The sequence below is a fragment of the Fimicolochytrium jonesii genome (genome assembly GCF_025526975.1).
Source record: "Fimicolochytrium jonesii strain JEL569 chromosome Unknown EV422scaffold_4, whole genome shotgun sequence".
In the NCBI taxonomy this organism is placed as follows: domain Eukaryota; kingdom Fungi; phylum Chytridiomycota; class Chytridiomycetes; order Spizellomycetales; family Powellomycetaceae; genus Fimicolochytrium; species Fimicolochytrium jonesii.
The window spans coordinates 1,113,362-1,136,817 of NW_026515671.1; the positions used below are offsets into that span (position 1 = coordinate 1,113,362).

The 23,456-nt window shown below is 52.5% G+C and overlaps 10 protein-coding genes across 10 annotated transcripts; 5 read left to right on the forward strand and 5 right to left on the reverse strand.

Moving 5' to 3' along the window:
• The first annotated feature begins 608 nt into the window (after positions 1 to 608).
• EV422DRAFT_317338 (uncharacterized protein) lies at positions 609 to 3,511 on the forward strand. Its single transcript, XM_053066243.1, has 9 exons — positions 609 to 828; positions 904 to 1,021; positions 1,105 to 1,287; positions 1,357 to 1,746; positions 1,811 to 1,978; positions 2,053 to 2,172; positions 2,257 to 2,350; positions 2,417 to 2,928; positions 2,996 to 3,511. The coding sequence occupies exons 1-9, from the start codon at positions 737 to 739 to the stop codon at positions 3,254 to 3,256; spliced, it is 1,938 nt and encodes a 645-aa protein (XP_052928228.1). The 5' UTR covers positions 609 to 736; the 3' UTR covers positions 3,257 to 3,511.
• A 369-nt stretch (positions 3,512 to 3,880) lies between these two features.
• EV422DRAFT_519819 (kinase-like domain-containing protein) lies at positions 3,881 to 5,784 on the reverse strand. Its single transcript, XM_053069621.1, has 7 exons — positions 5,334 to 5,784; positions 5,084 to 5,201; positions 4,933 to 5,014; positions 4,768 to 4,856; positions 4,539 to 4,702; positions 4,332 to 4,473; positions 3,881 to 4,260 (listed from the first exon to the last, which is right to left on the reverse strand). Exons 1-7 carry the CDS (start codon positions 5,525 to 5,527, stop codon positions 4,159 to 4,161), a joined length of 891 nt encoding a protein of 296 aa, XP_052928229.1. The 5' UTR covers positions 5,528 to 5,784; the 3' UTR covers positions 3,881 to 4,158.
• Positions 5,785 to 5,859: 75 nt separating this feature from the next.
• EV422DRAFT_519821 (uncharacterized protein) lies at positions 5,860 to 7,412 on the reverse strand. The gene is made up of 3 exons (XM_053069622.1): positions 7,203 to 7,412; positions 6,354 to 7,097; positions 5,860 to 6,283 (listed from the first exon to the last, which is right to left on the reverse strand). The coding sequence occupies exons 1-3, from the start codon at positions 7,384 to 7,386 to the stop codon at positions 6,018 to 6,020; spliced, it is 1,194 nt and encodes a 397-aa protein (XP_052928230.1). The 5' UTR covers positions 7,387 to 7,412; the 3' UTR covers positions 5,860 to 6,017.
• On the forward strand, positions 7,380 to 8,792 carry EV422DRAFT_519822 (uncharacterized protein). The gene has a single exon (XM_053069623.1). It carries the CDS (start codon positions 7,621 to 7,623, stop codon positions 8,665 to 8,667), a length of 1,047 nt encoding a protein of 348 aa, XP_052928231.1. The 5' UTR covers positions 7,380 to 7,620; the 3' UTR covers positions 8,668 to 8,792.
• A 246-nt stretch (positions 8,793 to 9,038) lies between these two features.
• On the reverse strand, positions 9,039 to 12,675 carry EV422DRAFT_565042 (uncharacterized protein; the record flags this gene model as incomplete). The annotated part of the gene is made up of 7 exons (XM_053072258.1): positions 9,039 to 11,591; positions 11,663 to 11,706; positions 11,768 to 11,913; positions 11,975 to 12,044; positions 12,106 to 12,227; positions 12,295 to 12,407; positions 12,499 to 12,675. The coding sequence occupies 7 exons, from the start codon at positions 12,673 to 12,675 to the stop codon at positions 9,039 to 9,041; spliced, it is 3,225 nt and encodes a 1,074-aa protein (XP_052928232.1).
• Positions 12,676 to 13,931: 1,256 nt separating this feature from the next.
• Positions 13,932 to 15,884, forward strand: EV422DRAFT_618029 (nuclear protein Es2-domain-containing protein). Its single transcript, XM_053074024.1, has 2 exons — positions 13,932 to 14,778; positions 14,846 to 15,884. The coding sequence occupies exons 1-2, from the start codon at positions 14,137 to 14,139 to the stop codon at positions 15,803 to 15,805; spliced, it is 1,602 nt and encodes a 533-aa protein (XP_052928233.1). The 5' UTR covers positions 13,932 to 14,136; the 3' UTR covers positions 15,806 to 15,884.
• A 225-nt stretch (positions 15,885 to 16,109) lies between these two features.
• EV422DRAFT_519826 (ribosomal protein L36e) lies at positions 16,110 to 16,954 on the reverse strand. Its single transcript, XM_053069624.1, has 3 exons — positions 16,799 to 16,954; positions 16,476 to 16,610; positions 16,110 to 16,394 (listed from the first exon to the last, which is right to left on the reverse strand). Exons 1-3 carry the CDS (start codon positions 16,895 to 16,897, stop codon positions 16,317 to 16,319), a joined length of 312 nt encoding a protein of 103 aa, XP_052928234.1. The 5' UTR covers positions 16,898 to 16,954; the 3' UTR covers positions 16,110 to 16,316.
• Positions 16,955 to 17,127: 173 nt separating this feature from the next.
• Positions 17,128 to 17,824, forward strand: EV422DRAFT_565045 (uncharacterized protein; the record flags this gene model as incomplete). The annotated part of the gene is made up of 3 exons (XM_053072259.1): positions 17,128 to 17,317; positions 17,425 to 17,544; positions 17,619 to 17,824. 3 exons carry the CDS (start codon positions 17,128 to 17,130, stop codon positions 17,822 to 17,824), a joined length of 516 nt encoding a protein of 171 aa, XP_052928235.1.
• Positions 17,825 to 18,061: 237 nt separating this feature from the next.
• EV422DRAFT_565046 (DnaJ domain-containing protein) lies at positions 18,062 to 19,180 on the reverse strand (the record flags this gene model as incomplete). Its single annotated transcript, XM_053072260.1, has 4 exons — positions 18,062 to 18,717; positions 18,779 to 18,855; positions 18,935 to 19,008; positions 19,091 to 19,180. The coding sequence occupies 4 exons, from the start codon at positions 19,178 to 19,180 to the stop codon at positions 18,062 to 18,064; spliced, it is 897 nt and encodes a 298-aa protein (XP_052928236.1).
• Positions 19,181 to 19,474: 294 nt separating this feature from the next.
• On the forward strand, positions 19,475 to 23,388 carry EV422DRAFT_504362 (uncharacterized protein; the record flags this gene model as incomplete). The annotated part of the gene is made up of 13 exons (XM_053068424.1): positions 19,475 to 19,657; positions 19,718 to 19,785; positions 19,845 to 19,971; positions 20,034 to 20,130; positions 20,156 to 20,366; positions 20,404 to 20,943; positions 21,009 to 21,167; positions 21,231 to 21,341; positions 21,411 to 21,504; positions 21,564 to 21,808; positions 21,833 to 21,904; positions 21,979 to 22,764; positions 22,821 to 23,388. The coding sequence occupies 13 exons, from the start codon at positions 19,475 to 19,477 to the stop codon at positions 23,386 to 23,388; spliced, it is 3,261 nt and encodes a 1,086-aa protein (XP_052928237.1).
• Positions 23,389 to 23,456: the final 68 nt, after the last annotated feature.

Here is a 23,456-nt window from a genome sequence, read left to right on the forward strand (position 1 = left end):
GAAGGGGATGACGACTACTACCTTGGAGGACTGTTCAATCTCGAGGTGTCTCCAGGCTTTAAGTTCCTGGAGAGCTTAAAGGGTGGAAAAGATGTAGACGAGAACACGTAGGTGCGATCCCCTTTTTGCCGGATGTGCTTCCCAAAAGCTAACGCCCACCGCAGCATCAACTTTCTCGAGGAACGAACGCACTCCTTGCATAGATTCCTTTTATCGTGCGCGGAATATGAAAAGCAGTTGAAAAAGCGTACTAAGGATGTGGGGCAAGACCTGAACAAACTCCGACTGGAGATCGACCGGACAGCTACGAAGCAGTTCACAGAGAATACGGAGATTGGTGAACTGAAGCGGGAGCTCATGAAGGTTTGATCCACTCTATTTGTTTAACACCCCAGCAGTCGGTGTTCATCACCACCCGCATTTCAGGCCGAGAACGAGGTGAAATTGGCGAAAGACCGGGAGAGTAAACTACAGAAGGATATCGAGGAGTCGCAGGAGAAAAGGCGCACTCTCACTGAGGATATAGAAGAAATTCGCAGACACAAAGCAGACATGCTGGAACCCCAGCTTATCGCCTCCAGTAAAGAACTCAAAGTGAGCCATCGCATCAGGAACTATATTACATAGATGCGACATACTGATGTGCATTGTATGCGATTAGTTGGAGGTCATTCAGCGGCGGCATCAGGTGGAAAACCTGGAAAAGGATCAAGAAGAAAAAGATGCGACATATGAGATGGTCATGCACGACGTTGAAAGGTTGGAATTAGAGCGAGAGCGACACGCAACGGCATATAGCCAGGCAAATGAAATGCCACCGAAGATTATGTGCGTAAGCAATGATGCAACAAGATAGTAGGGACATGTGAAGGCCGTCACTGAAGGTTGCCCCTTCCCTACCAGCAAACAATCGGAAGTGCTGCGCGACGCCACAAACTCCCTCGTTACCGAGAACAGTAAACAAAGCGGCCTTTCCCAGCAGTTTGAAAAGGAACTCGAAAAGCTTGCCAGGAGACGAAAGGTAGGGTCCCTTACTTTGCGGCACACTCTTAGACAATCGCAAATCATGAACCATGGCAGCCTCGCTTCTCTTCTCAATGGTAGGATCTCGAGCAACAAAAGCTGGATCAAGCGGCAGAGTATGAGCAGCGAAGGAGGGAAATACACGATATCGAGCGGCAGTGCGATGAGATCTTCAAACAGCATGAGATATCGAAGGAGCAGCTGGGGATTCATAAGGCGGAGAAAGTGAGACTGGACTTGGCGTTGAAGAAGTGTATTTTTGAGGTACGCGAAGATTCGACCTTCGAAAAACTCTTGAAATCAGTTTCGGTTGACCAGTGATGGTTCATGCAGATCAGAAGAGAGCACGACTTCCTTCTCCGCTCCCTCCGCGAGAAGGACGTCCTCGTCAAATCCCTACGCCGCCTTGAGACAACCGTAACCAACATCCGCATGTCGACTCCCTTGTTCCACCAGCAACTCATCGAGCACAACCGCACCCTCGAAACCGCGAAGCGGGACGAAAAGCACTATCGAAAACAAGTTCAGTTGCTCAGGAAAAAGATCGATCTGACGATTTACGATTTCCTGAAGACGGAGAATGCCGAGCACGCGCAGGGGGAGACGCTTGCGAGAGAGTTGGGTGTGAACCGACGATTGGAGGAGGAGTTGGATGAGAAGGTCAAGAAGGTTGAGGCGCTGAGGAAGACTGCGGACGAACTCAATGTCGAGAAAGAGTTGAAGGTGCGTCACATCCCAGTCAAATCCTCGTATGCGGCAGTCCTTCCTCTAAATCTTGGCAGTGTAGTCCAAAGAACTTATCCGCATCCGAAACAAATTGAAAGTCATCAAAGATGACGTGGGCGTCAAGGAAATTGCTGTGCTGGATGGTTCCAAACGCTGCCAAGAGGCGGTCATCAGGTTGAAAGACTTCGCTACACTCTACGACGTCGTGAAGAATGAGCGAAACAAATATGTACGTGGAGTTGAAAAATCTTTCTGGGGGTAATGCTGAAAGGCACGAGCTAAAAAAGGTTAACGCCCCTATAGCTGAATCAAATCCAAGCAACCACACAACGAGCTGCTGAGATGAAGGAGAAGATCAAGATTCTGTCGAACGAGATCGAGATTCTGCGCCACGAAATCTCACATAAAGACCGCGAGCTCACGGTAAGCTCTGAAAAAGGCATGCCTGTCACCAAATATAACCCTCATCATTCATTGCTCTTCATCCTTTGATTCTGCGAACACCAGCGAAGACGGCAAACAAACACCGCGGCTTACGCGCAAAGAGACTCTGCCAAAAACGAGGCGAACAAGTTATTGTTACAGTATAGGGAGCGCAGAGGTATTGCCTAGCCGAGTGGAAAGCATTACAAATCTTGAGCTAACCTGCCATCTCTCTCCTCGCCAGCCGAAATCGATCAAAATCTTTCGCGGATCGAAACGCTACAGATGCTAATTACAGCCGTCGAAACCGACCTAGTTGCCCTACGCCGACGGCACGAAACGCTCCTCCGGACCCGCAACACGACAGGCATGCAGCTCCTCGACCGCAACGACGAACTCTGTATCCTCTACGAAAAGCTCAACCTCGCGCAAGACGTTGCAACACGAGGCGAGTCTGCGCTGGCCGATGCGCAGAGCGACATCCGACGTCTCGAGATTGTGATTGCGGATTTGAGCAGGGGCGTGGAGATTGGGAAAAAGAAGGTTGCGAAGAAGGAGGTGAAGGAGTGGGAGGACCGGGTGGCGGAGTTGGGCACGCTTTTGAAGAGTGCGAAGGAGAGGGTGAGCGAGTTGAGTGACAAGATGGAGACACCGGTGGAAGGCACACGGACGAGGGATCTGGGAGGACTGGACCCGTCGCAGAAGGATTTGGCGGAGAAGATGCATCGTATTGAGGAGCAGTTGGCTGAGCGTGAGGTACGGTATATTTGAGACAACGAAGATTCACGAAGCCGCACTCATCAGCGGAAATCGCATATGACAGGAACGCATCCTCGAAAAGGATCTCATCCTTTCCGAAGTTACAACCCTCACAGACCGCCTAAAACGACAAACGCTTGAGGGCCGCACGGACTCGAATGAGGTCGCCAGTAAGCTCAACGATCTCTCTAAGCGCATCAAGCACACGACAAAGGCGATGATGGCGCGAGTTTCAGAATTGGCCATGCATCAGGCTATGGCGATGGGTCTATATCAGGAGAAGATCGACAAGGTGATTTGCGAGGATTCCATTTCGTGCATCTGACCGCAATATCTTCCACTCACACTCACTCTGATGTGCATATACCCGCAGGAAATGATGCTGGAGGAAGCCAAGTCACGCATAGCAGCCGGTGACCCGCCAACTGCAGATATAGTGCGCGATTTCCAGCGGTCAGAACAACGGACACAGCAACGTCTGAAAGAACAACAGGCTATCGCACAAAGACGCATGCAGGCACAAGCGAGTGGATGTCTGGATGTGTAAGTTCTGTCGCACGTCGTCCACGTTCCGCAGGAGCATCGCAATTGAACCAAATATTTCTTATCATCTCAGGGACGACGGATTTTACCTGTACTCAGGCCTTCGAACCACAGCTGAGCCGCGTCCGAACGCTTACATCCCCGACATCGCCGGCGGCGCGGCAGGTGGTCCAAAATCGCTGCTGGCCGAGTTGCCCATACCCAAGCCCTATGGTGGGTATGCCCCATTCCGGCCGAGGGAGAAGGGCGCCCAGATGCGTTATTTCCGGCGCACGGTTGCAAAACCTGTTGAGATTTAGGAGGATGATTTGAGGGCGTTTGGTGGTTGTATTTATGTGCAATAGGGTTTCAGATACTTGTTCATAGCAACTATTCGAAGAGACAGCACTGATCCTCGTAATGCTTTCAAGAGCGCTGAACAGAATGTCTTAGCAGTGAACGTCCATGTGCAACAACATGTATGAAAACAATATACAAAAATGTCCCTTATCTCTCCCTAAGGCGAGAGCGGAGGTAGATCGAGCTTGCGACAACAGATCTGGGTAACTGGGATGGCACTCTGACATACAACTCTATACATACTCGTCCCTCAAACTGATAGCATGGACACCTATGAGCGGACCCCCAGGTGAGTCGTCAGAGATCCGATGTGTTAGAAACCACGTCGAAGAGGACTTTACCTTTTTACATGGCACGCGAATAGTCCTTCTCTACGTCATCGAAGTACGGATGGATCAGCGCTTGCTTTGCGGAGATTCGCTCAGCTGGGCTGAATTCTAATAGCCTCTGCAGAAAAGCCATCGCACGTAAGCTCCAAGGTAAAAACTAACAAATATCGGGCCTAGTGAGCTTCTTACCGAAAGAAGGTCAATTCCAGTGGGTTCCAAATTGGGGATCATTTTGGCCAAATCTTGCTTGGACCACACTGGGAACGTAGGTTTATAGTCTGGCAGCTCTGAAACGCCAGGCCAGGTCTGCTCGTTCGGTGTACCCAGAGTCCTATTACCCGAGAGCGGTCAGAAGGATGAGTACGGATGCAAGGCCAGCCCGTTAGGATAACGTACCGGAAGATGCGGAACAGCTCATCGATCTCAGAATCTCCTGGGAATAACGGGTGACGCATACACATTTCGGCAAAGATGCAACCAATACTCCACATGTCAACTGCTGTGGAGTAGTTCTTTCCTCCCAACAGAATCTCTGGTGCCCTATACCAGAGCGTTACGACCTAGAAGGTGGAAAGGTGTGTGAGATTGGACTTTCCGACATTCAGGAAGGACAGCAAATGCTCACCTCATGGGTGTAAGCGCGCAAAGGTACTCCAAAAGCCCTTGCGAGACCAAAATCAGCGATCTTCAGGATTCCGTGTTGATCGATGAGCACTGAGAAAGGGCGGGGGCGGGTACGACTGAGTAAATTTAAACGCATTTGATGAGCTACACAAGCGGAAAGTCTTACGATTCTGTGGTTTCAAGTCACGATGGAGAATACGATGGCAGTGGCAATACAAAATTCCTTTGATGAGTTGGTACATGTAACTCTGGAACGTCGAATCGATGTTAGTATGACATTAAGCTCCACGCCGTAACCTGCTCTCATACGGTATTACTTTGATCAACGGCTGAGAGAGTCCATTCGTCTGCGAATCCATGTATCTCTTCAAATCGAGGTCCAGGAATTCGAAGATGATGTAAAGTTTGGTATCGTTGTGAACAATATCTTTCAATCTGTACAAGAGTGCGGAAATGTGTCAGCTCCGAGTTGCGAGTGACCACAGACCGGTCATTTCGGAAAGGGCAAAATGGAAGAGCAGATAGGCTGAGCAGGACAAACTGCCCATCGGCCACTGGAAAACTCACTGCACAATGTTACTGTGGTCCAGTTCTTTCAAAAGAGAGATTTCGCGGATGGCCGTCGAAGGGACACCCTCGTCCTCCGTTTCCAGCCTGATCTTTTTCAAAGCTACGATATCGCCATTTTCCCTGTTGCGAGCCTTGTATACGACACCGTAGGTACCTTCTCCGACCTTCTCGATCTTATCGTACTTATCCATAGCTTTGGTCTCGTCGAAGGATGCTATGCTTTCAGCGAGCGCGCGAAAACCATTAAAATTGGAAGGCTTGAAAGCTCGAGATAGTCCACGAAAGAACGACGTAGTGAGCGTGGAGTGCCAGTTGTGATAGATGCGAGCGAGAGTGGTATGCGCGTGTCCGACTGGGCTGACTGGCGCGAAAGGGATGGGGCAAGATCTCGGTCAAGATCGGACGGCATGCCTTTGCAAATAGAAAAGCGAGAAGGGGCAAAAGCGGGACACGAAAAGCTTGAAGGCTTCAAAAAGTCCGCATGCGAGTCCAGATGCAATCAATCGATGTCCGAACGCGAGAGCGAGTCACCTTTGAGGAACGCTTCCACGTTCCCATCGCACAAGCACCTCTGGCATTAAATACTTAAATAACTACACTACATACAGTACACCGCTTGATGAGGCACAGACTGAGAAGCTACCAGCGCTACTTTCAAAACTGCAAATGATGCTACGTATCCTATTCTGCTTTTGTTTCCGGCGTAACAGCCCAGCTCGAGAAGAGGGTTTCCAGCTCGTTGATTTTGACCTTCTCTTTGGGAGTATTCCTTGCATTGCCTTTCCGTCCCTTGCTGTACGGTCCCCGGTCAGACCGTCGCTGCTGTCGACCAGCTTTTCGTTTCGATTCCGTGGTTACTGGCACGGATGGTGGTGCTGCCTTTTTCTCTGCGGTCGCGATCTTCTCTTTTTGCTTAGACACTTCCCAGTAAAGACGCTCTTCATCATCTGAAAGAAAAAGGAGCCAGTGAGTATTCATGAAGCTGTTGAATGCCCCTGATCACTCTTCAAACCTCACCTCCGAGGAGTCCCAGCTTCAAAGGTTCTCCATGCACAAGGGCACCACCTTGACGTGCGATAATGGGTAGAAGTTGAACGGCCACAGACTTTTTCAGACGGATGTATCCCGACGTAGCTTCCTTATCCAGTTCGACAGAATGCACAGTGGCAAATTTACTCATAGCGTTCTTGACCTCAGCCCCGGTAGCGGTTACTCCATCAGCGAGCTGAAACCTCAGCACTCTATCGCGACGAGGTACGTCTCCGCCAGCGTGTGATTCCAAAACCGACGCTTTCTTGTTGCTCGGTCCCTTCTTCTGAGACTCTTCCGCCCCCGCAATGGTCTTCTTCGTTCTTCCGACAACATGAAGCGTTGCGTCCTCGTACGAGTGCTGGCGAGCAAGTGCTTCCACCATATCCTTTGCCTGCTGAAACTCCACATGGAAGACTGGCTCCGCCTGACCTGGGACCGTCATTACATTGGCAACCGGTCCGAAGCGAGAAAAGTAAGCGGAGACCTCCGACGCCGGCGTCAATCGAGCAAACCCGGTCACTTCAACGACATTCTGGGACAGAGCGGCTAAGGCGGAAAGGTTGGCGACGTCCTGCGCCGTGAAGGGACGTAATCGACGCAGCTTTGACCCATCGGTGCTAACTTCCAGTATTCCCTGAGCCAATTCGTGTGCCACTGACGCAACCTCTAGGGGGTCCTTTGTCAAGCTCTGCAGGCGTTTGAAAGAACAGAGTGTCGTTATTGGGATCCCTGCAAAGGCAAGAAAGCGTTAGTCCGGAATCGCCAGTAGCGACGATAAAGTCCACCCGCATGCGTTCTGGGGGCCAGCGGGTGGTGGTCAATCGAGTTACTTACATCCTACAACCCAGTCTTCTGCTGAGAATGCACCCTGCGGAATATTGGCAACCGTCCCCTTGATTTCCGAGTCGCTAAAGTATACCAACAGCAATTCGAGAATGGCTTTCCGGTTGGTCAAGGAGCTGCTTACTGGCGCAGAGCGTTGCTGGGCCGGCTGGCTGTCGACTTCCATAACGCTCATGTTGGACGTCGTAGTGTGGAAAGTCTGCAAACTTCCAAACTTCAAAGCCAACAAAAAGTGAGCTTGCACACAAGCTCGGTTGGACACTTAACAGTTTTAACGATTCACGAAGGATGTTATTTAACATCATGGCCATCCAAAGTCAACTCGACTGCTTCTCGCAATGAACATTTCAGCGCTACAGGCCTGCAATTGAATGTTCTCTCTTGCGAAAGGTTGCTCCACCTATCCCAAATGTCCGTCAAAGTCCAGAGACCCCGGCCGACGTCGGCGAAGTCCTCTACACCGTCAACACTTTCACTCTCTGACCTCGGAATCAACGAAAAGCTTCAACAAAGATCCTACACGAACGCCCTCCTCGAGCGACGCATCGAGTTCAAAGAAGTCCGGTCGGCGGACGTCATGCAGGAACAGCTACGTAAGAAATACAAACCCATCAACGCTCCTTCAACTCCGTCGTCGCCACAGACGGGCGCTATTAGCGAGATTCTGAGAGGAGGGACAGCTGAGGTTGATGCACCGCTGCTGCACGTAGCGGACGGACAGGAAGGTCAACAGTCGAGCGAGGACCGCGGTCGGAAGGTATTGAGGGGCGGGAGAGGGGACAAGCTGTCTAACTTGGCGTCGGTGATTGCCGCGTTACCGGTGAATCCGCGGGAGAAGGGGAACAAAGGACCTCACCGGAAGCAAGGGAAATCGAAGGGGTTGACCACGCCTGTGTCGAGCAAACGGGAGCGGGAGGATGGGGAGGATGAGGTCGAGCTTGCGTTTGAGAAGCGGAAGAGGACGAAAAGCGGCGCTGAACCGGCAGGTGAAACGGGAGAGAGCCATATGGCATCTGCGTTGATTGAGCAAACGAGTGATGCAGCCAGCACGATATCAAAGATCGAGGTGAAAGCCCCGCCAAAACCAAAATCCATGAACCCTTTCCGCGACTACATCGAGACGGGCGGCAAGCCGTCCAAAGCCGTCGAGACGCCTAGCATACGCAACGCGAACCTTGTCGAAGTCGCAGAACGGCGATCGCGGCCCATGCCTGCCTCCAACGGCGGTGTGAGCACGCAATTCGGGGCATCGGTGGAACAGTGGGAAGGGTTTGACGTCTTCCAACAGGCGCTGCAGCAGACCCGTATCGTGGATCATACCAAGGTGCGGATCAGGAGGACGGACCGGTATGAGCAGGAGTACGATGCGGGGAAGACGAAGAAGGTCAAGAAGGAGAAATTGGCGCCGCATGAGAAGGCGAGGTTTAGGGTACCGCCCGCTACACCGAAAGAGTGACGATTCTCTCCTGCAACACCTGCTCCTTACCTATATAACCCATAGAGCTATCATCATGAGTTCAATCATTTTTGGCACATCCTGTGCAATAATACAAAGGGAGCTACTCCCAAAAGCCTTCAGATACCGGACGCAGACATGTTTCTTCCTATTTTTGGAGTGTTTTAACGTTTTTAAAATACAAGTGTGGCAAACAATGCACGTACAAGAGAGGGAGGTATACAAGCGACAAAATTGTGAGGGTATGAACAAATCTGGGGGGGCCCACCTGGTTCTGAAAACGTAAGGCTAACGTGCAGGTGTGTTTGCCTCCCTGCTGAGAAGCACGGAGGCGATAACGTGCTGGAGCCCCCAGACATGGTGCTTGTCGGTTATGCATCGGATTTCCGGCTTGGCTGCTGCTGCTGCTGCTGAGAGAGCGCATGACGATGACTGCCGGTCTGGTGATGGGCGCCATGGTGGATGCCGTTCCCCTTTTGCCGGCCTGCGGATGGCTGTTCAGCGGCGTCTCCGATGATCCCGGCTTTGCTATACACCCCATTCGGTCCTTTGCAGTGGGAGGAGGGAGGGGTGTCTGAAGCCACATGCCGCTTTACCAGCTCATTGTCCTTGGACGTGTGCGTAGCAGCCAGCGCGATCGATGTTCCCACCAACGAAGGCGGCGTCGCGACTCCGTTGACTTTTTTCTCATTCGGGAAATGTTCGATGGAGTCGGACCGCGGTATCCGCTGCAGTCCTTTTGTTCCGTGGAATGCTGAAGAGTCGTGTTGCATATGTGATTGATGATACCCATTCAAAGGCGTGCTCACGGTGGACGGAGTCGTTGGTATCTCCTTCCAACTGGCATCCTTATCCCGGGCCCTAGCCGCGACTTGATTGTACGAGTCCCGTATTTGTATTCGTTCCGGACTCGGTGCAGACCGGACGCCTGGCCAATTCATTCTGGGGGTATCTGATGCCGATAGCGAGCGCGGCCGGGCCCACTTTCCACCCGAAGACGCGGCTCTCCCCCGCCGTGAATCCGCGATCGCCGAATCATCCTCTGCTCTCGGAGTCGATGGCTCGGAATTTCCACCACCTTGGCTTTGCCGTCGCGGATTACTTGGCGCAGATCGGCCATCGTTCCGATGCGAGTGATTGGCCCAAAGCAGAGTGCCTTTGCTTCCCCTCCGTTTGGCGCCGGGAGCGGAATCGCCTGTATCGTTCTTCCCGTTGGCAGACGATTCGCCTGTTGGCGACGCGGCTGCCTCCGAGTGCATTGCTCGCTTGGCATATCGTTCCCGCTCAGGCATGATGCCGTTGCTTTGCGGCGGCTTCGATGGGGGCGCCGGAGCAGGGGCATTGACTTCGACAGAATCGCTAACAGTGGTACCCTTCTGGCTGTGAATCGAATTGTTTAACCGGTCGGGTGACCGTGACCCTGAATCGATAGATTTCGCCACCCGCTTGTGGCTATCGGTCCTATCGGTCTGTATGTTGTCTGTTCGACTGTTTGTCCGCCGTCGAGGAGGCGTAGATATTGGCTTCGCTTCCACGGATGCCGGTCGTGCCTCGAACGAGCTGTCAGTGGTATTCTGCGCCATTGGCGTAGACGTCCGCCTCCTATGCCGTTTGCCAGCGTCTCCATCACTCGGCGATGGCGACATTCGCCGCCGGTCAGGGCTTAATCCACCCCGATTAGATCGTTCAGAGTGGATCTCTGATCGACTGCAGGAGAGAGTTCGCCGCCGCCCGCCGCTGCGAATCTCTGCTACTGTCGTTTCGACCGTGTTCTTATCTTCTGATTGTTTCTCAATGATGACGGTGATGGGGCTTCGCGCAGGCGCGTCGCCGTCAGCCTCGTCAGAGTCTGTTTCGACAATCTTGTTGTTCTTTTCCTTCTCTGGCTCAACCGGGCTTTTCCCCGGCGGCTGGCCGGCATGTGTGCCGTTCTGTCTACGCAAAGGTGGTGTCGTACTCCAGGAAGACGGCCCATTTCTCTTCGATTTCTCGGAGTCCATCAACCGACGATCGGAAATCAACGAACTGTAATTTCCGCGCTTGTTGTGGTTGTCCAGCTGCCGACTTTCTAGTGACAGCGACTGTATTCGATGGAAATCGTCTCGAGGAGGACGATCATCCGACGAGTAAGGCACCGGATTCCGCATGAGGTTGAGCCCGGCCAACCAATGCCGATCGTTGTTCTGTCCGTTGGTGTATCCCGATCTGCGGTCGTTTGAAGCTCCATTCAGCTTGTATGGAGTAGGGTTGTTGTTGCGCGGGAAGAAGCTCCCGCCCACAGATCCATTCGACTTGTGATGGTAAGTTTGTTGAAGCTGTAACCTATACGCCTCATGCCAGTTGGTGTAGACATCGCCGCCACGCAGTTTGCCATTGGTTTCAGGCAAATACGTCCCGTTCCCATTGGCCAACATGGGAGGCTGACTGCTGATCACTCGATGGGATGGCGGAATGTACGGTTCGCACACCCTCGCGAAAGTCCCTCCGCTCTCCAAGATCGGCAGAGCTCGTTCGAACTCTTTTCTCAGTCCCGCGACGGAGAATGCATCTGCCGAGTTGCCCAGGTTCCGCTGTGGGTTGAATGGCTCTTCGACGCACAGAAAGCGGCGGTTTCGCTCAATGTCCACATCCCAGCCTTTGTCTACCTTCGGTACGTATCGCCCATGCCGCACTGATATGACGTAGGTGTCATATTCGAACTCGAAAGCGTACCGCCGAAAGAACGCATGTAATAGCGTTCCGAGCGTCTCTGCGTTCTTTTCGCCAAAGCCCTTCAGAGAACCCACATCTTCGTGGAAGGAGCAATCGACCCCATTGACAATGACTGGATTGACTTTTGTTGCGTCGGCTTTCAATTTCGCAAAGTACATTTCATGCAAACATGGCAGAATCGGAGGTTCCCGAATCTGAAGGAAGTTGAGCACCTACGACCGAGGGAGAAGTAGAATGAGTACATTTTGTAATCCGAGACGAGACTCACGGTATGCCGACGTACCATCATTGCCCAGCAATAACTGCTCAAAGTTCCTCCTTTCGCAGCTGCAGAAACCGAAAGTCAGGTATGTGGGAATGCATCGAATCGCAAACCACGTCAAGCTACCATCATTCAATACTCTTTGCCGTGTCCAGTACTTGACGACGAGCATCAGCGGCCGCACTCGAGGATCAAGATCGACATATGTCTTGATAAGCTTGGTGTTTCTAAGCGCGATCGCATTATTCACATTGATATCGCAGTTGACATGGCTAGGCATTGTATGTTAGCTGAGTGAACTTCAGACGATATCCACGGCAATTGCAGACTTACAATTCGGGATCATAGAACTTGCATATGGGAACCTTGGCAGCTGCCACCGTATATATACTAACCATGCCGTCTGGAATGGAGCCCAACGTCAGCATGGTTTAATGGTGTCTGAGCAGTGCGTTGGAACTTACGCTTCCTCAATCCTGTGGCTAGGATATGCATATTTGATATGCCGTTTATCCGGTCATCCCATGGTGTTGTCAAACATACATCGACATCACTTGTCCGGGTTCCCAAGCCATTGACAGTAGACCTGATGGCCGTCGATACTGCCGAGTTAGTGCCGAGTCGCACACAAGGACTCACGCTGGAGGACGTACCCGAATACATGAGCTTTGATTTCCTTCCCCGGCCACTCTAAATCTAAAATCCGCTGAAGCTTTTCGATGAAAAGCGATCTCAGTTGGTAACTTTCTTGTGAAGGTGTGAGGCTCTGTGAGGTTTCGTCAGGTCCGAGTTCTCGTCATCGACTCCCAGAACGATAGAGTTGCCATTCATTATGCAATGCTTTCAAGGGGACGTACAGCGGCTAACGCGTTGATTTCCAGCGTAAGGAGCATCTCCGTTTCCTCATCCAGTTCGTGAGGTACTTGATCTGGTGACGGTCTCCGCTTCCAATTGAATGGGTTGATGGCTTCGTCACCCAGTACCGCCTTTGATTCGAGTTCAAGGATTATGATGAGTTCATCGTTCAAAGACATTGTCGGGCATTGAATGCATGGGAAACAACGCCCAACCTCCCATCGCTCGATTAACGACAGTCTGAACGGCATCGTTCTTGCTCCTTCGGCCAACCACCGTCGACCAGAGCATTATCGTGGATATGGGGCAAGGGACTAGCTATCGCTCAGAAGCCGCCCTTTAAAGCGCTACTGCACTGGCCTCGTCTCACAGACCCTCACTGACACTAGCAGTGCCCAAGCATTCTGCCACCTACAGCTTCCATTTGCCACGGTACTACTCCCAGGCGGCCACCTCCTCCAGCTGTCGAAGCACAGGATTTGCTTCTCGCGCGCATCATTGTCGTCCCCCAGCCATCGCTCACATCCCCACGCGTCCTCACCTCGGCGCTATCCATGAATCCAGAAAACCGCTCTCTGCCAGATGGTTTGATGGGTATACTGGCATCCGGTGGTGGTATCAGAGCATCGTCCCGCACAGCGGGATGTGGATGTTGATGGGCAAACGGCAACATAACGTGCCCGATTTGATACCAATCCAAAAAAATACGGTCCTTATTCTGTTTCGCCCTTCTGGGCGGTGAACGAGGGTCTCAGGCGCGTGGGAACCTCTACGGGTGCTAACAGCTTTACTAAGGTGAGAATGCAAGTATATATAGCCAGCAGGGGTACCCACCTTTGACTACAACGGATAGGCAAGGAACTACGCCGCCGCCTCTCTACAAAGCTTGATATGGCGGTGCTGGACCGGTAAGCAACAAGATGCGGTGATGCACGTGCAACGTCAGCGGAGACGCGGGGCAAATGGCTCGCAAGTGGAAGCTCGGGTGCCGGGGTAAACCGCTGAGGACGACTATGGTACTTGAAAGAACATAAGTATAGGGTGGTGTTGGGTTTGCCAGGAAGTGCCCCGAAGTCGCCCTGGCCATGCCGCGGCTGAGTATACTGACTGCCTTTGTATCTCACCTTCTGACGAAATGCGTGGGAGACTGTTGGAGCGGACGAAAGAGGGTTTCGCAAGCGACTCTTGGGGGTATATGTAAATTATGTGCAGGCTATGTAAATAAGGAGCAGGCCTCGAAGCACTGGCGGTTGGTTGGCGGTATGGGCTGGTGGGGTTGTGTTTGGCTCCTCTCTCTTCTCTGAACGGGAAGGCGGAGAGGCGACGGGGCAAAACTAAGGACGCAGTGGGCGAGCAAGACAGGCAGCTTGTCAAATCCCAAAAGCGCGGTCAAATGAGTCCATCCGTCATCACACCCGCCCCCCCCCCCACCTAGCCCCACCTTCCAGACGGCAAAACCAGAAAAAGCCCATTTCAACCACCCCCAAGATCTATCCGCTTCGCCGCAACGCCTTCCGGAAAAGCCTCAACGCTCTCGATACGCACACCTCAGCCGCTCGCGGGCACTCCCTCGACCCATACACTGCCAAGTCCACTTCCGCGACATATCGAATTTGGAGGTAGTGGTCGACTCAACAACAATGTCGAACGAACAAACTGTGGCCAGCACGGCGACAGCATCGCAGGCCGTCGTGTCACTTACACCAAATGGACAAAAACGTCCCAGGCCAAAGGAACCGACTGTCCTAGAGGAAGACGTCTACGTACAAGCCGTATCCGACATTATCGAACGCGATTTCTTCCCCAACCTAAAGAAAATGAAGTTGCAGAACGAGTTCCTGGCAGCTGTACAGGGTGGAGAAATAGGTCTTGCGAGGAGCCTCGGTGTTGAAATGGCTCGCATGGCAACTAGTGGAAGGACGCCAGCTTCTATGGCGGGCTCATTCACACCGCAAGCTCCGTTTCACACGCCGGTGGGCTCGAGAACGCCAGTGTCGGTCAGATCGAACGTCTCGCAAGCGGCAACCGCAACACATGAAGGCCCCATCAATATGAACACGCGGCTCTCACTTGATAAGTTCCAAGCCGCCTACACCAGCGAAGACAATGCTTCATTTGCCACGATTGTAGAAAAGGCGAACAAGGAGCAACGGGAAAAGCATCGATGGATCTACGAAAAGGAGAAGGCTCAGCTGCTCTTGGGAACCGGGCCAGCTCCAACGGACAAGAATGGCAAACTCATAGAAGGAGGGAATAAAGGCGTGGAGGACTGGAAGTTCAAGGTAAGCGAGGGCTGTCCAGTCGGAAAGATGTCAGACACAGGTGCTCACATCTGGTATCTCTTTTCAGGCCAGAAACGCATTGATGTACTACCCGGAGGGCGCACCATACACACCAGCGGACCAAGTCGCATCACGCGGAGCGCCGAAAGCCGTGTCTCACGCTTCCACTCGATTCGACCCGTCTCTTACCAACGGGCAGCTCACGGATGTAGCCTCTGCAACAGCAGAACGAATGCGAACACAGGAAGTGTGGCGGGACATGGCCAGAGCGACCCCAGGTCTTTTACCCAGAGTGGAACAGTCGGCAGAGGTGCAAGGAGCGGTTGACGGATACGCCTATGTCTCGTCGACGCCTGCTTTGAATCCGGATGAGGACATAGATCCGTCTGAGCTCATGACGTGGGGTTTCATTGAAGGAACACCGTTATTGGTTGACGCCGGGGCAGATCACAGCGGTGGTAGGAGTTTCAAGATACCCAACACACCCAAGCGAGAGGCCCTGGGACACAAACTATCTGAGAAGGCGGCGAAGTCTTTACGAAGCAAGAAGGCGGAAACGGGAGTTTCGTCGCCCCGGTTCAAGACACCTGGTCTGCCCGCGAGGTTGATGACACCCGGATCATCCACGCCAGGCGCCCGCAGAAACACCCACGTATCTGCATCACCACTCAACATCCGCTCAGCTTCCCTATCCCCAGGTGCCCAGCATCTACTCAAGAAAACCGGGGCAGCTTCATTCCTCACAAACAACAAATCCTTCGACGCGCAGTTGCGAGCCAGCTACTCCAAAACTCCTATATCCTCCCGAACACCCGGCTCCGTGTCGAATTCGCGAGCTGCAAGCGTTGCGCCATTCACACCGGACTCACGACAACGAACCACGGCGCCGCCGCTGTACACACCTGAGGTTCGTACCCGCACTCGAAGCCCGACCATGTCTCCACCACCCGCACAGCAGGAGAGCGAGGTGAAGGAAGGGAAGGTGAATGGAAATGCTTCCATCACCGATAATCTGTTGCAGCTGTAAACATATTGTAGCTTTGCATACGGCGTTCTTGTATATCAAAGTTTTGGAGGTGACATAGAATATATTAGCTTGATGTCCGTATGATACTTGTGGCTCGAAACTTCATCGACGGGACTCGTCAACTTTGGCCATACGAGTCCTCGTTGGATTCGCCCGAAGCCCATCCCCATATCCAACTCCGTTGGTAATCCCTCCAGCTATGGCAGATGTGCCTGATCGCTCAGTGAAATGTGCATCGGCACCCCTCTCCTAACCTCTCCAATCAGTAAACAGCTGCCATACGCAAAAGACTCACACCAAGTGAGGTAGCTAGACGATCGTATGGCTTTATACATTCGAGACAGATTCATAAACGTAGTTGAACGCTACAAGAGATCCTCTTCCTCGCCTTGTCAACACCCTCCAAGTTCGTCCCATCATCTCCATCCAGCTATCTAACACAGTCCTAGTGAATGCTCCTCATGCGCGGTTCGCAATCGCTATTGCCCGTGTCGACTGATTGAGTTGGCATTTAGTGGGCACGACGAGACTCGGCGATGACGGCAGACATCTCCTCGACCTTTCTCTTGGCACGGCCGAAAGTTCCGAGCTACAAGGAGGAGTTCAGATTAGCCAAACTTGGTCCCAGCCCGCACTTTCCACCAATGTAGAACAAGGTCTTTCAGCTTACCCTCCTCTTGGCAAGCTTACGGGCGCGCTTGTCAGCAGAGTTCTTGAGCAACTCCATGATACGTTTCTCGTAGGGAGCGTAACCGGTGACTTCACGGACAAGGTCGCGGACGAACTTGGTGCGCTTGGCCAACGTCTGAATGAAAGGCAAACCCAAGACAATTAGGCCACAAAACACATCATCCCACCCCTTCTTTGGGACCCCCTCCATCTTCACACCACCAGCATAGGTTCTCCCTGCTCCCATATCATTCGTGCCCTCCTACGACCCCTCTTCCAACCCCTTCCCCTGACGCTATTCAAACAAGCGCTTGATCCACTCACCCCCTTGCGGTTGACGGGCTTAGCCTTGAGCTCACGCCTGGTGGTGACGTGGCCCTTGTTGAGGCCGGTGGCAATGCCAGACTTCTGGATAGGAGCCATGGTTGTCGGTATTTCCCAGGAACTTCGGTATTGAAGAACAAGAGGGATGTCGAGTGGGAAACAGCAAAACTCGGCTCTCTTTCGCTGCGATGAGTTCCCGTTCGTTGGCCCCTGTCATTTTTTTCGGACAGATCACGTGTGGGAAATTAAATACGGCTTGTCGTCCCAAACTGGCTTTAACACCCGGGCAATTGACCAACTCCCACGCCATCAGATTCACCAACACAATCATGCACGAAGAAAAGAGCAAGGACTTCCTCCAGAAGGACATTCTCGAGGCGTCGCCCTTCACAGAGGCCGTCAAGGTCGGAAGTCTCGGAGTCTTCGCGGGAGCTCTCAGCAGTGCCGCCTTTCAATGGTGGATCGCAGCACCACGGCATGAAGTGCTTAAGGAGGCCGGCAGAGGGGCGGGATTCTTCGGTGAGCACGAGAAGGCGATCCGGCTGGCACGATATAGCTGGGCTGCCTTTTTTGGGAGCCCGCCGTGGTCATTTCAGGAATTAACGCTGGTTTGGAAACTTCCGCAGGTGTTGCCGGTGCCGCGTTCTACGGAACACAAGTAGCGGTCGCACAGTTCAGGGAGAAAGACGATATGTGGAACGCGCCAGTGGGAGGAGCAGTCGTTGGTGCATTGATTGGTCTGCGATGTAAGCTATCCAGAGTGAGGTTTCTATGCGTGGCACTTTCCGAAAGATAGTGTTCTCACCGTCATCGTTTACAGCGGGAAAGCTGAGCCACGTAGTTGCGCACTCCATATTCTTACCGATCATCATCGCCGGCGCCGAATGGGCAAGGTTGGAAACATCACTTGCACGAGGCGAGAAGAAACCCGACGATGGATTCTTCAAATGGCCGCGGAGAGACCCGTACAAGCAGCGTTGGGAGGAGATTCAGAAGAAGGACCAGGAGAAGGGTGCGGCGATATAGAGACGAGACGATGTTGGAGGGAAATCCTGTACACGTTGAACGATTCCCGAAAATATACCAAATTACAGCCATATCACATGCGCTTTGGTCGCCACAATCAGATCAAGGGAAGGGGAGGAGAATGAGGGCATGAAAGAGTCGATTAGTCTTCCCATCGCCACATTTTAAATAAGCCATCAAAACTACGTTCTTCGATCGAATATGTTAAGGAGAAAGGAAAGAAGGCACGGAAAATCTCTACTCCGCCAAGTTTGAAGACGATCCGACCTTCCGCCTGCGGCGGTTCTTCGTTCCCTCCGAGCCAGAGTCATCCCGTCCCGATCCTTCCGAGTCCGATGTGAACGGGGAGTCCGCTGCTTGTTGCTCGCCAGCAACTTGCACTGGTTCCCGACCAGAGAGCCTAGACGGAATGCTCACCAGCAAGGAGAACACCCACAAAGGCAACCTAACCAAGGCCGTATCCTTCACCGATGGCGGAATGGCCACCAATTGAGGCGGCAGTTCACCGGTGGACGCCAGAAGTTCGATGGCGGAGGTGTTCTTGAATGCCTTACGCGAAAGGTTGGGGGAATCAGAAGCGCCTCGCTTCTTCAACTGCTTCTTCACTTGCTGGTAAGTGAGGTTGTTCACGGAAGCCTGTGCCTCCGCGACCTGACCCTTCCTCTGCTGGTATTGAATCCATGCCGACACGTATTGCACGAAACTGGATGCGACCAGAATGATGACGAAGATCCCAAAGAATCCGGGCTTGTAGTGGTTGTAATAGTAACCAGTTCCACGCCATTTGGGGATGCCGTTCCGGAGGTGGTTGTCGTAGCGTTCACGGGACTTCTCATCCTTCAAAAGGGTAGTCACTGATGTGAGGACCGTGTACAGCTCTCCGGCTTTTGGATCTAGACGAGTGAACAGTATCAGCAGATGCTAGTCCAATTCGCCGAATGCATCAATGCTTACCTGGGTTCTTGTCAGGGTGGATCGTCTTGGAGAGCTGACGGTAGGCTTTGGTTATCTCACTAACGGTGGCAGTGCGACTGCGTTGAAAACATAGAGGCGGTGGTTCATATGAGCCGTTCACTCGCAGTTCCTGCGGCAAAACGTCAAATAACTAACGTGAGGTTGAACACAGAATAGAAATCCACATCGGCCTCTGCGCTCTTCTTCAAAGCGTCGCTCAAGTCGAAGATCTGTGTAATAAGTGAGTAAGTGACATGGCACAGAGCAACACTTTAGTCGCCAGAGACGGCGCGGCGCGGCAAGGCAAGGTACCTCATAATCGGCTTGCTCCCAGGCGAGGGCTGCTGGCACAAGGAAACAGCCCAGCAGCAGAAGGGCAAGTTGCATATGCTTGCGGAACATTTTGGCTGTTGACAACGAATGCACAACTTGCCGAAATGGGCTGTAAAACGAACTTGGAGGCTTTGGAAACGCCAGATCGAAAATGGGCAGCCACAACCTCGCGTCGTCCGACTCATTCGACTCTGGCAAACAGTGAAACCCAAAGAGGGCATCTATAGGAAGACGGTAACCTTTCGTAGCACGCAAGCGAGTCCAAGCGCCGGTATTCGGCGCCATTACTGTAGTTCTGAGACGAGGCCTACAGCGGCATACAGCGGTGCGGTGGACGCGACTGCCGACCACATCTTGAAGATCATGTCTCGTGAGACCGTTTTACAAGCTTATGCTCTTGGCCCTCCAACGGCAACTGCTTTGATAGCAGAGACGGTATCACAGACGGTGCACTGCGGGGAAGTAACCTTCCGACAGGATACGTTTACCTATGGCGAGCTGCAGAGCAAAGTTGCGGCCTTAGTGAAGATCTTGATGGCCATAGGCGTAAGGCACTCACTTTCCGCTGGGCGGGGTATGCGGGTCGATAAATGACGATGATTTCAGATCAGGCAATTTAGCTACGTGGGAGTCGTCTTGGAAGCCTCCGCAAACCTCGTCGTCGCATTATTGGGGTGGGTTTAGCATAGAAAGCGTAGTTGAGATATAACGGCTGATATAGAAGACTGTATAGCGTACTACAGATGCATGCCACCTATTTGCCTCTCGCCACCGGGTTTCGTTCCCTCTCCCACACTGCCGCCATCTTGATTAAAATGGACATGGTTCATTATATCATAAGCGCGGACGAGTACGCAAAGGTTTGGACACGCAGCAATCCCCAACAGATTTGATCCGTCAGTTGACGCTCCGGTCCCCGCAGAAACTCCTAGATGAGTTGGGCCCTAATACTCAAGTCAGAGATCTGGACGACGTTCTTCCGGGCTGCAAATTACTGCTCAGAACTGGATCCAATGATGGTATGCGGCCTTCAATCTATTCTAGCCCTCGCGGGTCAGACATTTGTGCCTTTCTCACGGGTCATACAGAAGACCATGAAACCCAATATCAACACCGGAACCTGGCTTATATCATACGGACATCGGGGACAACTAGGAAAGGAGCGGGAGGTGTTTCCGTCCGCGTTCCCGCCAGATCCATCATCAGCAATGTTTGCGCCATCGGGTAGAGCTGCTCCATCCAAGATTCCCGCACCGTGTCCTGCTAGATCTCACATGACACCGTCTACCCAGCAATCGCTTAGGAATGACAAAAAAAGATCCTCCAGTCATGGCTTTGGTGTCGGCGCCCACCTTTGATCCGCACCTTATCGAAATCCTGCTGCCCTTGTATTTGCACGGAAAGATTTTCATCCCCTCAAGATGGACGCTCCAAAACCCGACAGCCTTTCCGGCAGCTCTTCGCAGACACTCGATTACCCATCTGTCGATGACACCGTCGTTATTCTTGAGATTCCCACTTGCCGATCAGAGGCTGATACTCAGTGGCGAAACTGCCGCTAGGGCCGTCATCTTGGGTGGTGAAGCGTTTCCAGCTGGACTGACTGAGGTCACGCGGCAAGCAAACTCGGCTGTCGAACTGTGGAACATTTATGGGACCACCGAATGCTCCGTGTGGGCTACATTGCAACGGGTGGATAAGCAAGTGGGAATCGGATATGCGTTGGATGATACGCAGGTGGAAGTCCGGGAAGTTGTAAATGGGGTCGGAGAACTATGGATAGGCGGAATTGAACGGGTCTGTTTCGTGGGCGATGAAATCGAAGGAAAAATGTAAATATTGTGCCTCACATCGTATCTGTACCAGCATCAGCTCACCTCACGTACTTAATTCCCAGCTTGCGGAATACAGGAGATCTAGTCCGAGTTGATGAAGCTACCGGCATCACCTCGTACGTGGGCCGGCAAGACAGTCAAATCAAGATATCTGGCTATCGCGTGAACACCGAGATGATAGCCGCCGCGATTGAGTCTGTGGAGGGTGTCGCCCGCAGTGAGTGGGTAGCATGTACCAACTCTCGCATACGTGGGCTATGACGTTTACCGCGTCCTGTTTCCAGAGTCCTTTTCGCCAAGACCACAGCCGTCGAGGCAGATGGGTCGTTGAACTCGTCCAAAGGTTCGCTTGTAGGCTTCGTTGTGCTGCAGGGGTCACTTGATCAAGATGGTGGGTGAGATGGAATGGCCGATATCAACAAAGCGCAACATCTCATGTTTCAACGAGAAGAAATTTTGCGAAGAATTCGAAAGCATTTGGAGTCCGCACTTCCACTCTATGCAAGACCAGACGACTTTATTTTCATCAACGAGCTTCCGATGACGCCGCACGGAAAGGTAAGGTAAATAGGCCGCATACCAAGAGACTCGAAATGCTGACGATTGATCCAAATCAGGCAGACCGAGTGAAGCTCTGGGAATATCTTAACGAAAGGTCTGCGTTTGGTCTTCCACCTCATGCTCTGGCATCACCCCCATCCATCGCAGAGATGCACGCGAAGCTCTCGAACATCGTACGAGATCGGCTCGGGATTGAAATTGGAAGCGAAAGACCATGGTGGTTTCTCGCACAAGGCGGCACAAGTATTGATGCGGTCCTAGTCGCCGGTGACTTGCGCAGATGGTTAGGTGAGATATGGAGGTATGCTTGTTCCGTCATCCTAAGGTTACTGAGGGTGGGCAAAAAAGGAACTCTCAAGCCGATTGCATCGGAAAACAGCATCCCATCTGAGGAAAGGTGCGCCGAATTTGTGTTGTAGTCATCGTGCCGATGCGTTCCGCTAAGGTTCTCATTCTGCATTCCCGTGACAGATTGTTGAGAGCTCTCCTTCATGATAGCAACGATGGCATCGTGCGCTTTCTGGCGTCCAGTTTGTCGGCTTCTAGGCACCAAATCCCAGAGGCGGAGAGCACCCAGTCGACAACACAGACCGCAACAACACTTTTTCGAGCTACTGAAGATGAATCGGATGAAACCGGATCTCAACCACCACCTAAACGCAGACGGTTTGGAGAGACCTGCAGGATGTATGGCCGCGGGATGAACTCTACTGATTTAGCTAGCAGTGCCCTGGGCGGTGATGGGGCGGCAAGTCATACACAGCCATCTATGGACATTCGATGGCGGGTGGACCTCAAAAAATGCGTCGATGCCTCACCAGTCATCTGCATCCGAAGCGCCGAAGGGGCGAGAACACTCATAGCATACATTGGCTCTCACGCCGGCCGATTCGTTGCCATCGACGTCGAAAGCGGCGTAACGAGGTGGACTGCACAACTACAAGACCGGATTGAAAGCTCGGCATGCATTACAAACGATGGGAAACTGGTCATTGTCGGATGTTATGATGGCAAGATCTACGCTATGTCGACGGAAACCGGGGAGATCATGGCTACTTTCACGACGGGGGCGGAGGTGAAGTGCTCACCAATAGTGGAACAAGAGACAAACTATATATGGGTTGGATCTCATGACCATCACCTGTACTGTCTTGAGCTTCTTCCGGCAATGAATGCTGATGCTGCTCTGCGAGTCATTGACAAGTGGAGTGTCGGAGCTTCTGTCTTTGCCTCCTGTGCGGTCGATCGAACTCGAAGGTACGTCGCACGTGTATCCATGTGCAGCCTGAGTCTTACGCCTTGCATCTTTTCAGGAACGTTTTCGCATGCACCTTGGGCGGGGCGGTCTTGTGCTTCACATCGAGCTCAAACACTTCACCTGCACTCAAGTGGACGACTCATGTTCCGTCGAAGAAACCCATCTTTGCCTCACCAGCTGTATCCGAAGCACACGGCACGGTCATTGTAGCGTCCGTCGACAACTTCGTCTACTGCTTCAACACCCATGACGCTTCGATACTATGGACGTTCAAATGCGGTGGGCCAATCTTCTCATCTCCATGCTTGGCAAGCACCACTGTCTACGTTGGATGTCATGACAACAGCGTACGATGTCTGTCCTTGTTGACCGGGGAGATACAGTGGCAGGCGATGATGAAGGATGGTGGAGTCTATGCAACTCCGTACATAAGCCCGTATGGATTGGTCTGCGCTACGATGAAGGGGGGCCTGATGGTCTTGGATAGCGCGAATGGAAAAATGCAGGCATTATTGACAGTAGGAGGCGAAGCAGGCGTCTTTTCCTCTCCTGTTTGCGTTGGCGAATGGGTCGTGCTTGGGAGTCGAGACAACGGTGTATATGGGATTTCTTTGGCGCAGTGAATCAAAGAACAGTGTGTATTGCTCATTCAAGTCCTGTAAACCCCATCCTTGTCAGACTAACCTCTTAA

What these genes read in the sequence shown, in the direction of transcription:
- EV422DRAFT_317338 (XM_053066243.1), top strand. Translation starts at nt 737, where the DNA reads ATGGTCATGCACGACGTTGAAAGGTTGGAATTAGAGCGAGAGCGACAC. An exon ending in TGAAGAAGTGTATTTTTGAG is followed by an intron (nt 1,288 to 1,356) that starts GTACGCGAAGAT and finishes TGGTTCATGCAG; the next exon opens with ATCAGAAGAGAGCACGACTT. An exon ending in ATAAAGACCGCGAGCTCACG is followed by an intron (nt 2,173 to 2,256) that starts GTAAGCTCTGAA and finishes TGCGAACACCAG; the next exon opens with CGAAGACGGCAAACAAACAC.
- EV422DRAFT_519819 (XM_053069621.1), bottom strand. Translation starts at nt 5,527, where the DNA reads ATGGATAAGTACGATAAGATCGAGAAGGTCGGAGAAGGTACCTACGGT. An exon ending in TGACTTGAAACCACAGAATC is followed by an intron (nt 4,857 to 4,932) that starts GTAAGACTTTCC and finishes GCCCTTTCTCAG; the next exon opens with TGCTCATCGATCAACACGGA. An exon ending in GAGCTGTTCCGCATCTTCCG is followed by an intron (nt 4,474 to 4,538) that starts GTACGTTATCCT and finishes CTCGGGTAATAG; the next exon opens with GACTCTGGGTACACCGAACG.
- EV422DRAFT_519821 (XM_053069622.1), bottom strand. Translation starts at nt 7,386, where the DNA reads ATGAGCGTTATGGAAGTCGACAGCCAGCCGGCCCAGCAACGCTCTGCG. An exon ending in AGAAGACTGGGTTGTAGGAT is followed by an intron (nt 7,098 to 7,202) that starts GTAAGTAACTCG and finishes TTGCCTTTGCAG; the next exon opens with GGATCCCAATAACGACACTC. An exon ending in GAAGCTGGGACTCCTCGGAG is followed by an intron (nt 6,284 to 6,353) that starts GTGAGGTTTGAA and finishes TTTTTCTTTCAG; the next exon opens with ATGATGAAGAGCGTCTTTAC.
- EV422DRAFT_519822 (XM_053069623.1), top strand. Translation starts at nt 7,621, where the DNA reads ATGTCCGTCAAAGTCCAGAGACCCCGGCCGACGTCGGCGAAGTCCTCT.
- EV422DRAFT_618029 (XM_053074024.1), top strand. Translation starts at nt 14,137, where the DNA reads ATGTCGAACGAACAAACTGTGGCCAGCACGGCGACAGCATCGCAGGCC. An exon ending in TGGAGGACTGGAAGTTCAAG is followed by an intron (nt 14,779 to 14,845) that starts GTAAGCGAGGGC and finishes ATCTCTTTTCAG; the next exon opens with GCCAGAAACGCATTGATGTA.
- EV422DRAFT_519826 (XM_053069624.1), bottom strand. Translation starts at nt 16,897, where the DNA reads ATGGCTCCTATCCAGAAGTCTGGCATTGCCACCGGCCTCAACAAGGGC. An exon ending in AGCCCGTCAACCGCAAGGGG is followed by an intron (nt 16,611 to 16,798) that starts GTGAGTGGATCA and finishes CCTTTCATTCAG; the next exon opens with ACGTTGGCCAAGCGCACCAA. An exon ending in GTAAGCTTGCCAAGAGGAGG is followed by an intron (nt 16,395 to 16,475) that starts GTAAGCTGAAAG and finishes TCCTCCTTGTAG; the next exon opens with CTCGGAACTTTCGGCCGTGC.